General features: G+C 39.6%; 1 protein-coding gene across 1 annotated transcript; it reads left to right on the plus strand.

Annotated features, from left to right (window-relative positions):
* The first annotated feature begins 225 nt into the window (after nucleotides 1–225).
* On the plus strand, nucleotides 226–14,872 carry LOC139666600 (protein lin-7 homolog C-like). The gene is made up of 4 exons (XM_071545891.1): nucleotides 226–294; nucleotides 8,042–8,137; nucleotides 14,551–14,620; nucleotides 14,748–14,872. Exons 1-4 carry the CDS (start codon nucleotides 228–230, stop codon nucleotides 14,824–14,826), a joined length of 312 nt encoding a protein of 103 aa, XP_071401992.1. The 5' UTR covers nucleotides 226–227; the 3' UTR covers nucleotides 14,827–14,872.
* The last annotated feature ends 206 nt before the right edge of the window (nucleotides 14,873–15,078 follow it).

Raw genomic sequence — 15,078 nt, forward strand, 5'->3', positions numbered from 1 at the left:
CAACCGTCCAGGAAGGTTGATTTGAGTGGGAATGAACGTTCTATCCATTCAAGTTCTGTGATTAAAACAAAAAAAACCCAGAGACATCCACACAGGCAGGATCATTATGACTATCCTGAAAATGAAGTTATTGTGTGAAGTTTGTGATTTACTTATTTTCTCCTTCTCTCCTCTTTCTCCCTATCATCCCCATTCGGTTCTTCCCTCTATCTTTAACCAGGACACTAATGGGTCCATATGGAGTAGACCGAGCTGTTCATTCCATGGAGTTTATAGACTGTGAGAATGGTCTAGGTAAGTTGTCTTTTTTTCTCTTCAATGACCATGGATAGAAAGACCTCTGCCTAATACCTCTGCCTCTACAACTAGTATGCTTGACTAGATTGCTGTACTTATACAGTAAGAATGTTGTACTGTTCATAGTAGTAGCAGTAATATTCAGAAAACTCACTGAAAGCTTTTTGTTGGGCTGTTAGGCTGATGCAAACATTAGCCTGGTAGATCAGGAGATTGACTTATTCTATGTTTACAATGTCTGATAATTTGTTTTCCCTTCCTTAAAGTGGTAACACGCAAGATCCTGTTTTATCCTGTTTGTTTTTTTGTATTTCTCCATCTTTGATGGTCATTGCTGTGGTGTTTTTACTTTTGTTCTGGTTTTTTATCATTTATATCTATTGATCCCGACCTCGCCTTGACATGTTTGACATGAGTGATGGCTTGTCGGACTCAGGGGACAGTTTACTGTTGATTGGTAATGTCATTTAAGTCCCTCCCCATTATCTGGTTGGCTGTATTGATCCTGAAGTTGTATTGAGTTATGAGATCATAGGTATCTGTTGATCCCAACGTCGCATTTACATGAGTGACAGCTTGTCGGACTCAAGAGAGCTGGTAGTTGATTACATTCACCTGGTGTAATCAGGGGCTGAATGAGACCTGGGACACCAGGTAAATGTAATTAACTACCAGGTAGAGTAGAAAACCAGCAGGACTCTGGCTCCTGAGGACCAGGATTGGGAACCACTGCTCTATATCTATTGATCCAAAGATGCACTGACAAGAGTGATGGCTCGTCAGACTCAGGAGTGAGTATCCTATAGAGCAGTGATGTGAAACTGTAGTCCTCAAGGGCCGGTGTCCTGCAGGTTTTTCTTCCTCCCTAATAAGCCACACCTGGTCTCAAACGTTTGCATGCACGTACCCTGATGGCCCGGGTGTAACTAGTTTAAGCCAATATTTCAATTACAGCAATTAATCCCATTATATCAAGATTACGACTCAATCAAACTTTATTTTCTTGTGGTCACGATTTATTATCTCACTATCATTGGATAGCAATTTCTCAAGATCAGGATTTAAGTAGGTTACTGATTGTGGTTGCAATTTCTTTCTGTGCCATGCCTTGATTTAATAAATGTGTTGATCAATCGTGATCTCTTCTTCTGACATTGTCAACACATTGGCAACATTATCGGGCTTACTAGGATTGGCAAAGCTTTGAAAAAGCCAAAAGTAATCTGATTTAGGCGTATAGATGCTCCAAAAAATGAAAAGATTGAGCATAAATCAAGGTGTGTTAACCGGGCTTACTCCAATTATGACCTTATCCCGACTAACATAATCCGATAAAGGCGTTTACATGAGAATTTCAATAGTCACGTTAATCTGATTAGTTATGAGTGTGCATGTAAACATAGGCAACTCATTATTGCATTATATCAATAGGTGGTACCAAGAGTTGATTTATTTATATGAAGAAAATAACCCTACTCAGTATCATCCTCCACTATCTGGCAACAAAGCCTGTTTGAATCGCTCATATAATGGTAAGTCCTACTTTTATAGGGATTTTCTGTGCAGTGAGCAGCTCAGAGTGGGTATCCCTTCTCAGTATCACTGCATGTATGCCTGGGAGGGGAAGTGGGTCATATGGCAAAGCCCCAACCCATTTAACTCAGCTGGGTTAAGAATGCAGGGAGCTGCTGTTGTTTTTATCCTTACCTCACATCGACATGCACGACATGCTGCTATGGCTTGAACATACGCATAGACAAGCAGCCGATATGCCTGAATACAAATAGTCAGGAGTGGAAAATATAAATTAGGTAGAACATTACTGCTGTAAAAATCCACTAAATTAAAAGTAAATAGTAGCTCATTTAAATTGTTCTCAGACTTACTACAAAAACATTGTTAAATTTTCCATACAGTGCCAAAAAGCACAAGGTCAGAATTCAGTATGTGAGATTTGACATTTTGACTATTCTGAGCATTCTAAAAATAAGATTCTGAAATTAATTAATGTAAAAAAAAAAAGCTCATTATCAATAATGTTGATAATAATGTTGCTACATTTGTGTTTCTTTTAGCTATTCAGCTAGCTTGCAAGGCTTGGGAACTAGCTACGCAACAACCAGGCTTACACAAACCAGCCACACTGTAGCTAGTTGGATGGCTTTTTGGCTAAAGGTAACTAAGCTACTATCATGGATAAATTTGAGTATCTAATGTTACAATTAGTTAGCTTATCGTTAGTTTAACGCTAACGTTTCCTCATCATATTTGCACAGGTTTGATGCAGATGCAGTTACTCATTCTCCTTCTTCTAATGCAATGCAAACGAGACAACATTTGTACTCTGTAATGGAAGTGAAGTACAATACTTCTGAACATATTTAAGTAAAAGTAAAAATGCTGACTTAAAAAATAGTAAAAAAGTACTTAAAAAAGTACACAAAAAGGCTATATTTAAGGCTATATTTAATTACAGTAGCAAAAGTAAATGTAAATGTAATTCATTATTTCCACCCTTACAAATACAATGCTTTGGCCATTCCAAATGTGTTGCACACATACACACTCACACACTCATTCAGCTTGGTTCATGTAAGAAAGGGATAACTGCCCCCAGAGTAAAAAAGCTAACATCAAGGTAAATGTATACATACAGAAAATCCTTTGAAATGAACTCCTGCTGCAGGGAGATAATATACTAGAGACAGCAGTAAAAGGCATAGTGTGTGGAGGAGAAAGAAAGAGTGTGTGTGTGTGTGTGTGTGTGTATGTGTGGACTCAGTACTAAAACCAGCATACAGGTGAGAAGTAAAGCTACTTAGTGGTGCCGTAGCAGCACGTGCAGGTCTCACCGTGCCAGTTGTACCTACACATAAAGCCAAAAGACCTACACTGCAAAAAATATTAAGGCAGTTCAACTTAAAAACAGAAGTTTCCTTGCTGCCTTAAAATTATGAGTTGACTGAAGCAGTACTGAATAGGTAGGTCAAAGATCATTAGTTAGTTGTTCTAATGTAGAAAAGCTAACTGAGTGAACTTAAGACAATAAGTTCAATCAACAAATGTCTAGTCATGCTGATTCCTGTTTCCAAGTTGAATGCATTAATTGATGAACTGAAATCCAGTGTTATTTATTTTTAAGTTCGAGTTCCTCTTGTATCACATGATTAATACACAGTTCAGCATAGGCTTGTAGTGGATTGTATTTGCCATGTGCATCAGAGAGAAACTTACTTGATTGTGAATTCCCAGATACATAGATAAGATAGATAGTAGATTTTATCATGTTTTTTGGGGGGTTTTTTAATCAGAAATTTACCTATGAGTCACCAAACATACATACATAACAAGTCTCTATCCTGTAACTTCATTCAAACCAAAAGAAGGAAGAGTTTCTGGAGAGTTAAACCGAATGCAATGCATACTGGGAAGTCTGCTAATAAACTAACAGTGTTGAGTTTGGTGAATGCTTTATAAGGTGTTCTTTCAACTCATAATTTTAAGTCACAAGATGTGAACTCACGATTTTAAGTCATGAAGCTCATAACTAGCACTTTTAAGTCGAAACTGACAAACACATCTATATACATTGTGTTAATGGATAAAGAGTTGATTTCACTAAATTGCACTATGAGTTTTTACAGTGTACATACCTCTAAAGCGTCAATCTCAGCAGGGGGAATGGTTGTTGTTTACACTGTAGTAAATGCTCACACTGTCCTACGCCAACGACAGCACATGCTAATCTCTTTGTTATTGCAGCAGAAAGCGCGTGGGTGGGAGAATGCGTTCATTGTGAAAATCATGTTAATAATGTAATGTTGTTGACATTTCAGTAGAGTCTGGCGAGTGGGTCTGAATAAAGCAGATTTCCAGTACTCTGATGTCCAGAGATGGCTCTGATTACTTCAACAAACATGTTTTTTTTTTATGCTTTATTATCTTGGGTATTATAAAGCCTAATTCGGCAGCCGCTGTGCGTTTTCTTTTCATCAGAGTGAGTTCTATGATCTTTGCAAGGTCTTAACAAAGTGTTCTGTCTCCCATCCTTGAGAGGCAAACATGCCCTTGAAGCATCAAGAGCAGGAAATAATGACTTGGAAAAACAAGATTTGAAATTGAGTAGAAAAACCCCCCATGTTTTTAATATTCTGTACAGTCGCCCATACATTAAAAGAATGTGTTTCTTAACTGATGGTAGGCGGGAAAAAGAGAGTGCTTTGGGGCAGCAGAGAAGAAGGAGGCTGTTTTCCTTGGAGAAGAGAGAGAGAGAGGGAGGGAGATGTAAAGAGAAACAGAGAAGGAACTTCATAACCCCCCCAATAGGAGATAATTAACATGCGCCCCTTCGCTCCAGACCCAATTAGTGTTAACCGTTTTGTCTGCCTGGTAACAGGCGCACAGCAGCCTTAAGCTAAAGAAGGCCTGATCTAATGGATAAATGAGGCAGAGTGTGGCGGCCGGGCTTTAGTCACTTCACTGGAGCACTAAGTACAGCGTTGGGAAACATCTGTCATGGGGAATTTGAAGGATTGTCTGACACTTTAGGAAGATTTAGGAAGCTTTCTCACTGAAGGTTGTATGGTTGGTGTCAGTATACTGTTAATCAATTCAAAATGTAAGCAGCTCACTCACTAATTATAAAGCATTCATTCTCAATTATTTGTTAATAGGATGGAAAGGCCAACCTTTGCAGCTACACTGATCTATCAGAAAACAGACTGAATTATTGACGGATAGATATCTGTCCACTGAGCTGTTTTGGAACGTCAACATGCTGGGCGATGCAGAAGTACAGTAAAACAGTGTTCCTCAACCTTTTTCATATCAAGGACCCTAATTTAGTCCACATTAGAGACACGGACCCCCATTTGATGAGATTTTGTCTCTCTGACCCAAATCTCAGAATATTTTAATTGTTATTTATGATTTTGTCCAGAATTCCATGACTATCTGTATTGCAGGTAGAGAGACAACCGTGAAACTATGATCAAAACAGTCATTCTTCTACATTCTCTAATGGTAAATGAAGTAATGCTTAAGTTTAACAATTCATCAATTTGCTGGGGACCCCCTGGAACCCCTTCAAGGACCCCTGGTGGTCCCCGGACCCCACATTGAGAACTTCATAGAAAAAAGAAGAAACAGACAAAACAGTATAAATGAAATAAGAATCTGACCTGGAAAACCTCCAGTCATGTTAATGTTATACCAAGCTTTGTTTTGGTCGTACCGTTGTCTCCGTGTTTGCCGCTGTTTTTTCCAAATCAAATGTAGGAACATCTGTAATTGGCTAAATGGACGATGACGAATCCATCCAGAAAATGTTCAATTGGTTTAAACTTTCTGTCCGTCAAAACATAGCTGATGGGTTGACCACAGTTCCTTACTTTGGTGTAGTTCAACAACAAAGCTTTGATTCGGAGAAATATAGGCCTATATACATTTTGTTTTGCTATCAAAGAATAACTATCTGAAGTTAGCTTACACACAGTATCATTATTTGAATTGAATGGGCTCCAGTAATCACATAGTAAAATGTAATATTTCAGCTCCAATTATTTGCCTCCTAAAAATAGCACACAAGAACTTACGATTAGCACCAATAATGGAGGCCACTAATCTCCATGCATTGTTTTTTAAGTTTAAGTTTATACGTTTTATTCTGTACTCCTTTAAGTAATAAGTGTACAGCACGAGGAAAAGTGTAGTGTGAAGTGTAGGCACAGAAGTCTGATTGGCTGTTGATGGTCAATGCCAAAAGTTCACCGTTGGTCAACTTTTTCAGCCGACAAGCTACTTGAAGAATGAGTTGAATTCCTATAAGAAGTCCCTTTTGCATTTTGAAGAAAATCCACTTCCTGGTGGATTGGCTGGAGTGAACTGACCCCTACCCTGGAGGACAGTTACTGTAACCCAAATGAATGACCATATTTCTGCCCCTTGAAATCAATGAATATCACCATACCTAAGGACTTAGTTACATAACCCTCCCATTCCTCCTCTGTCAGCAATATGCGATTACAATGGCAGTTGCTGACCAATGACATTCCCCTCGGTCCCTCGAGATCACGATATTCTAAATGCCATCTGTACAAAGTAATTACTATTCATTTATGTACTGTACTGCTCCATTTGGAGTCCGCCAGCTCTCTCCTGCTGAACCTGGGACAGTGATATTGACATGTAATAGAGTGTGTTGACCCAAAGGTTGATATAAATCCATATTTCAAGGAGTAGATGCAAAATCTACAACAGACTGAGCTCTTACTTTTAGTTGACACCATGATACACAATGTCAAGTTCTCTAGCTCTATTGTGTTCTATTACCCAGGAACCATGGTCAAGTCACTGAGCTCAACCTGAAGGAATCACTTGCCTACCTTGAGGGTTTCCAGGTAGTTCTACTGTGGTTTCAGTGATATCTGCTGTAGGAGAATGTGGAAAACTCTAAAATCTAATTTCCATGACACTGAACAAAAAAACACAGGCATCTGAACAGTAATTTGGCTATTGCTATTTCCACTTTGTGTGGACAAGAGCAGGGAGAACTTTAGTAGGCAATTCAATCTTGAAGCTACACGAGGCAAGATTTTTCTCACCGCTTCAAATTACGAAAAGTGGGGCCGCAACAGAAAAGAGTGCCCCAATCTCTCTAGAACTTCAGGAAGAGAAGGAAGAGACAAATCAAAACTGAAGAGTGAAATACAAACCTGTCCGAGCCTGAGCGCTCCGTCCAGAGACAGCTGGACTCACCAACCTTAGATCTTTTGTTTCTCTTTTCCCTTGGGCATCCTTTAAACTCACTTGCTCATTCTTTGCCACTACTCATCATGCTGCTGCTGCTGCTGCCTATGCATCTCACACCCCACCACCATCTGAGCTCTGCTTCTCCACAGTTCCTCATGGGGGGGTAGCGATTGATCTCTCTCTGCTCTCGCTTTTTGGCTTCCTTTGGCTGCCACCTCGCAGGGAGTGATACAAGCCTCGACACCCAAATAAAATCTGTGGTTATACTTTTCTTTATAAAATGTTTTTATTCAGTATGTGAAGTAGTAGTATATAACATAACTTCGGTAACTCTTTACAATAAGGGTACACTAAGTTAAGGGTTAGTTAATGCTTAGTAAGCATTAACAGTCCAACAGTCCTTAATTAACAGTTAACTAATGTATAATTTAAGGTATTAATTTATACATTATTTAATAGTTTAGAAAGATGACTATTAAATAATGTATAAATTAATACCTTAGTTAACATGAACACCATTAATAAATGATTACAAGGCACATTAGTTAACTGTTAATTAAGGGTTAGTTAATGCTTATTAAGCATTAACTAACCCTTAATTAATGTACCCTTATTGTAAAGTGTTACCATAACTTCTAACATAAGATCTCTAAAATATTGGTGTGGATGGGCTCAGGCAGTGCCATATATAACTAAAATGTATGTAAAAATTCATTTGAAAACACGTGGGTCGGTCAATGAAGACATAGGTCATTGAGTTCATTCCATTTCACAGAGTTGAAGAGTAGATGTGGCATGTTAACATTTTAATTAACATTACAAAGGAACAAATGCACCAGCAATAGCCAAACTGCCGTTACAATCAATGGCTTGGGATTTGTAATGGTGTTCAAAAAGGAAATCTCTTACATTCCTTTGAGGTGTGATTGATTTCCAAATCTGTCCTTTGAAAAATGTGGGATTTTTGAAGTGATTTTTCTTTTGTTCCCAACAGGAATCAAGGTGATTGGTGGAGTGAAGGAGGTAACTGGAGAGGAGTTCGGAGTCTACGTCAAACGGATTTTACCTGGTGGCCTTGCTTCAAGTGATGGTAAGTACTTTCCAAGGGCACTTTTTCTTGTCGTACTGTGCCTTTGTTTACTTCTTCCATATCATTACCCTCACCGATACCTGTTGCACCAACTGCCAGTAACTGTAGTTGGTTGTGTAATCTGCACTCATAGCCTTCCCGATGAAGGATTGCCCGAATATCATCCGCTGATATCCACTGAAATCTGTCATTCGACTGAGCCGTGTTAAATTAAAATGCTCTGATCCGCATAATTCAGGCAGCTTTAACTAATGACCAGAGAGGAACAATCTCATTACTGCAAATGAGGCCTTTGGATAAAAAGCTAGAGGGCCCTTTTTATTCTAACCACAGTGCCTGAGAGGACAAATCAAGTCTGAGTCGAGTTCCACAGATCAACTCTTTGTGGGGTCATTGCACAAAAGTGTTGACGAGCAACCTTGGCCCTCTGCCATAGCAACGACACTTAATGGGACAGGACACTAGAGACCTGAATGTGGATAGAGAATGTGAATATCTAAGCATGAAACAGGACTACTGTTCATGGAACTCAGTGATGAGCGAGACAAGTCAAGCAGATTGCTTGGGAAGACTTTAACTAAGAAGACTTTAAGTAACACATTTGGTTAATGTGGTACTCTTGTCCCAGGAGAAGCGTTTCCCAATGTAGGAAGAAAAAACGTATGGAAATATCGAAATTCCCTTCACTGTTGTTCTCCGTGTGTCATGGCACATGCTGACAGTTCTATGTTGGATGACAGTCATTCACAGCAAGTTCACGACAAGTTACCAAAATACCAAACAGGCGCAGGCGAGAAAAAAAAACCTGTGTGCACCCAATGAAAAGGCCTCTTTGCCAGCGCAAAGCCCTGTCACAAATATAGAGCCAAGAGACTTATATCTTTGACATAAGGAAAGACATTAGTAGTAGTTAATTAAAGGTTAGTTAATGCTTATTAAGCATTAACTAACCCTTATTAAGCATTAACTAACCCTTAACTTAGTGACCCTTATTGCAAAGTGTTACCAGTAAAGGTAGTAAATTAACGAGGATCCATTTAGAAGTTATATGCCTTTTCGTGAGAAACAATGCCCACTTTTGGCCAGTTGGTATGAAAAGTTAATCAGTTCTTCCTTACCCCATGACCAACCTTACCACAAAGCTTCTTGCAAATCCACTGATAACTTTTTGAGATCCTGCGAACAGACAAACAGACAAAACGGATGAAATATCCAACTCCATTGGCGGAGGTAATCAAAAGCCACAACTAGCCACTAACTAAAAACAACTCTTTATCAACCCTTTTTGGTGAGCTCCACATAATGAGCTCTACTAGCTCCATGTATGTGTTGTCTCTGGTTGGAGCTGCCTGTAGTTCTCCTGGTCTGACGGAGCCAGCATGCTCAGGAATGTTGCAAACCCACACCACAATGACCCTCATCCCCTTACAATATGAACATATGTTAACACCACATACGTAGAGATCTGTCTGATGACAATCACTGGTTATACACTGTTGGGCAACTGTATATGCAGCACTACTACCATGTGCAACGGGCCATTAATGCAATAAAAGGCATTTATTGTATGAGCAGCATAAGAATATAAAGGATTGTATCTCATTCATAACCATAAATAAACCATTGTTTAATTCTAGTGGGACTGCCGCGCTTTATATCATTAACATTTTCAAGTGTACAACCTTGAAATGAGCTCAGTATGATAATGTATTACTGAATAATCTTTAAATAGACTGAGGGACCACTGTTGGTTTTGTCCTTGTCTTAACACTGAACACACAAAGTTTTGAGTAATATAGCCAATCACTGCATCAGTAGAGATTCATGTTTTGCCTCTCTTGCTTTAATTATTAACCTAATGAGCTCAGCAGAGATTTCATAAAATATTATTTGGACTGTAATTAATGTAGAGTTTGGTGGTTGTCTGCATTTTTAAAAGTAGCTCAAATTTCAATTAATAAAGAGCTTAAAAGAAGAATTAGGTATAGACTGCATAACAATTTTCCAATTGAAGTCTAAGGGGAATATTAGTGTGAATAGGCTATGTAGGTTATTGTCCAGAAAAAGCTGTCATTGATGTAGCTACAGCTTTTGACTTCTCCTGTAGAACATTAATACATTACTGGGGAGAACATCTTTGTCAATGGCTATTAGCTGTTTGTTTTATATATGTTTTATGTTTTATGTTTTATTTTATTTGAAAGTTAAATGGGCTGGACTATAGTTCATGTCTACTAATGTACATGAAACTAAGATGTAACAATCATGGTTTTGTTTGTGTTAATGCATTGATTTCAAACAAGCATCTTAAAGCTGGGATTGGCTCAGAACAATTTGGCTCAACATCATCAATAGAGGGGCAGCAGCATGTTTTAAGGCTAGGCCTATATATTTGTGCACAGGACACATGCACAGTTTGGATATAGCTATACATATACTCAAAAAGAAGAATTTATATTTATGTATTATTGTATATATGCATATTCATATATGTACATGTCAGGATAGCAATTAATGTAACTTCTTTTTGGGTAGTACCACTTGATAATGAGTTGATACAGTGAGTGTTTGACACAGTGGACTCCCTGTCAAGCTGATGAGCTGTGAAGCGACAGGAGAAGTGTGTTTAGGGTGATGTAGCCTCTCTCATGAGAGCATGGCGACATTAATAAAACACACTACAACAATGTCATGGCCTACTTTCGCTGTCCCATAAATGTGAGATATAAGGCAGAGATTTGGGGGTGGGAACCTTTGCTATTGTGACTTTAAACAATCACAGGTTTTGTGTCTGTGAGATCCAGGAGGATACTTTTGATACAAATTCGGTCAAGTTTAAGCTGGGTTTGCCTATCCAGGTATACTCTTAGTGTACACATTAGTACGGAGAACACTAATATAACCAGTTTCTTTTTTTTTTTTTTTTTTACTTATTTATAACTTAATTTATAACTTATTTGATACTTATTATTTGGTTATTTCTCACATCCCCTTTTACAAAATATTTTCAGCATAGGTTGACAGTTTCCTTTACAAGCGGTTACAAGTTTTGTAGAGTTTTATATATCTGAACAATTCAACATGAAAATATGTATAAAAATAAATCAAAACAAATGAAATATGAAATGAAAAAATGAAATGAAATAATAATAATAACAGTGCTGAAAATAACCAATGTAAATAACACAAACATATCAAAACAAAACTAAACATGGGTTATATATAAGTTCACCTTACATAGACATAGATATTCAGTCCAATATACATACAATTTTATTTATCAAAAAATAAAATTTCCTGTTTATTTTGTCTCACTTTAAAGAAGACACACTAGACTACCTCAGAGCCTCACCTGCAGTCCAGTTCCTTACTGAGTATATGTTTGTTCAGTTATCAATCCCAATGTTCCCCCATTGCCTCCATTAGTGGTGTCCATCTTTCTATAAAAATTCCCCTCTGTAGTCTTAGCATATATGTAATTTTTTCCATTGTATAAATGCTGCTTAGAATTGTTAACCACTCATCATAGGTGGGGGGGAATATAACCAGTTTTGTCAAATCAGACCCTTTCTCTCCAAGGACTCTGCCCAGATCCTTGTCCAAACTTTAGTCATCTCTCATCTGGACTACTGCAACTTCCGAAACCCTCCCTCAGCTGGCTGCCCGGAGCTTGTTGTGTTGAAATCAAGGGCTTAGCTGTCCCTTCCCTCCGCCGGCCTGGTCCTGACTCCCCAATGGTACAATGACCTTCCCACTCCAGTCAGAACAGCCGAGTCACGCCCCGTCTCCCGCTGTTAAGGCTGAAAACTCATCTTTTGAAGAAGTACCTCACATCACCCTCTCCCCACTGACTCCCACTATTCCCTCCTTTCCACGCACTCTCTCATTGTTCTAACACACATTCTACCTGTCTCTGGCCCTGATGCTTGCGCTCCTTTCGGTTGGTGTCTTGTAGTTTTGGCGATTTAGGAATTGAAGCTTATTCTCCTGTTGCACTCTGGGTAAGAGCACCAGCTAAATATGAACCCACTGTCAGACATTAGCAGGCAAAAGTCTTATACAGCAAATACGGCGAGTTGTGCCGGATAAGGTCAGTTCCTGGAATTTCTTCATTATGGCAGGTGACTGTTGGTGGGATAGAAATGTTTGGTACTAATTACAGCAGCATCCTACACATGTGAAAGGAGGCTCAAACTCATTTTCAGTCACCTTATTTACAGTTTTCGTTCCCTTTTATCATTAGGGTTAGGGTTAGGGTTAGTTTCCAATGGAAAGAAATGGACTGTTGTATGTTTTCATGCATTGAGGGCTTCGTTTTTAGAGCTCAGGGCACTGGGCCCACAAAATTAAAGATTTCATTTTCAACAGAAGAGCTCTGAGGAGTTTTCCGATAGTCGTGTAGCAACAGCTGGCATGACAGCTAGAGCTTCCCCCCCTTAGTGTAAACCTACCTGGCAGAAAACATATTTTTAACAAGACATGAACAAGTAGAGGAGGACGATAAAGGGGAGCGGGATGTGGAGAGTTTCTTTTTAGAATTTTGATTTTTATTGCCTTGGACTGCTGACAGGGGTGGATCTGCTGCCATGTTTGCCACCTGTGTTGACACACTTCCACAATTCACGATGCCAAGTGGGAGATATCAGAGCCTACAAAAAAATTCCCACATGTCCTACTTGTAATTACCTCCAGAAGGCTGAACATGTTTTTCCATTCTGCGGCTCGTATTTACGGAAAGGAATCAGCTGGTGTAGTGTTTGGTTCTGTGTTTGGGGCTGGACGGTTAAGAACTGTCATACACTCACCAGGGATTTGAATTGAATATGAGCGGCTACAGGCAGTGTGTTGAGTCTAGAAGCTGGGTGTCATGGGAGATGAGTGAATGAGCTGACGGGAGGTAAGGGAGCACTTTGGGAACCCGGCCAGGAGGAAGGTACGAAGATGACTAGCGCTCGGAGAGGGAGCTGGGCAGAGTCCCTGGTGAGGAAGTGTCCGATTTGGTGGATGTTGTAGAGTGCAAACGTACAAGCTTGTGTTGTTGGGCAATGTGGGTCTTACACAGCATTTGGTTGTTTATCATCAGATCAGTACTCTTGGCAGTCTGGCCAGGAATTTTGGTGGACTGGTGGTTTTTCTTTGTGGACTTCTCCGTAGACTTGATGGAGACAAATATGGCATGGGATCCTTGCAGAAAATGATGTTGGCAGACTTGTGGAAATGTTCCAACTTGGTAGAAGAAGGTGTGTAGTAAGCAGCTTCCCTTGATGATATCCGTTCACCACAAGTACCTTGAGGAATTAGTCATGTGAAGTCCATTCTTCTTCTAGGTGCTAAGCAAATGACACATGATGACTAGGTTGGCTACAGCTTAACTTTTGGGTAATGTTGCTCTTCAGCAGCCAAATATATACTAACATTACTACCTGCTTGCTGTATCTCCTTTGCCATTGTAGGTAGCAATCACTTTGTTTAAATGGGCCAAAGAGCAGTGAATGGGTGCTATGATTGTTTGCTGGCTATCTGAACCCACTGTCAGACATTAGGAATGATAGCAGTTCAGCAAATATGGTGACTTGTGCAAGACCAGGTCAGTTCCTGCCTGGAATTTCTGCCATTTTCTTCATTACGTACTTACTTAGGCCTTAGTATTCCCTAAGGAACATAGGCCAATCGACGAAAGCCCTCCATCCTCTCCGGTCTTGTGCCCTTCGGTCAAGATGTCGCCATGACAGCCCCTCAGCCTTCATCTCCTCTTCTGTGCTTCTTCTCCAGGTGGTTCTACGTCTTCCTCTATTTCTCCTTCCTTGTGGGTTCTATGTTAGTGCCTGTTTGGTGATTGATTTGTTGTCTTTTGGGTGTGTGGCCATTTTCTTCATGTTCAATACTAATTAAAGCTGCATCCTACACATGTGAAAGGACGCTCAAACTAATTTGCAGTCACCTTATTTACTTGAGTGCGACTTAAGAGCTTACAGTCTTAGGCGGTGTGCCCACCAGGGTCCGTCCTTGTGGTAAATCTTTCGTTCCTTTTTATCTTCGTGTCCAATGGAAAGAATGCACTGTTGTATGTTTCCATGCATTGAGAGCTGACCAATTTTTAGTTGACAAAATTTAAAGCAGAGGGACACTTGAAAAGAGTTCTCCAATAGTCATGTAGCAACAGTTGGCCTACCCTGTACTCCTGATTCTAGTAGTGCACTCACTTACATTTCTGTAATAGTGGCCTGAGTGCCTGTGTACAGTGCATGAGCCATGGAAAGGGAATCTGGGAATGGTCATAGTCATGTTCTCCCACCATTGTGCACATCAATAGGTTCTAATTTCCTCCTTGCTTCTTGTAATACAATCACTCGTATCTGATACCACCACCATAACAAAAAATTATCATCTGATCTTTGACCTTGCTTTGTCAGGAAACCTGCTGCCAGGAGACCAGATCATGGAGGTGAATGGGGACAGTCTAATAGGAGTCACGAGTGAAAGGTAGGCCAGTAATGTCTGATCGCTCTCACCTTCGTCTGAACCGCGAATGACTAAGTGTGATGCTCGAACAATGATGTAAACACATCTGACTGTGTGTGTGTTTGTCTTTGTGTCTGTGGTTTTGCAGAGCTGTGGACATCCTGAGGGCGGCCTCCGCAACCAATCACATGCGCCTTCTCATAGCCAGAGATGAGGAAGCAAAGTAGGTTGTGTGTGGGAGAGCTCCATGCATATTATAGATGGATTCATACAGTGGTACATTGCTTTTCACCCTGTATTCTCATGATTATTTTTCTCACTAAAAAAGTGAGTTTGCAGGCTTTTGTTTAGAAATCTGATAAAAATGAACCTTGTGTTAGACTACTATGCTACTAGGCTACAATATTATGCGACAAGTTATGGTATGAAAAAAAACAAAAGCACATTTTAACCCCAAAGCCCCCAAATCTTTCCATTTA

This window comes from Centroberyx affinis, unplaced genomic scaffold (assembly GCF_046629955.1).
Source record: "Centroberyx affinis isolate AG114_WGS23_722 - 3 ecotype Tasmania unplaced genomic scaffold, CSIRO-AGI_Caff_v1 ptg000260l_1, whole genome shotgun sequence".
In the NCBI taxonomy this organism is placed as follows: domain Eukaryota; kingdom Metazoa; phylum Chordata; class Actinopteri; order Beryciformes; family Berycidae; genus Centroberyx; species Centroberyx affinis.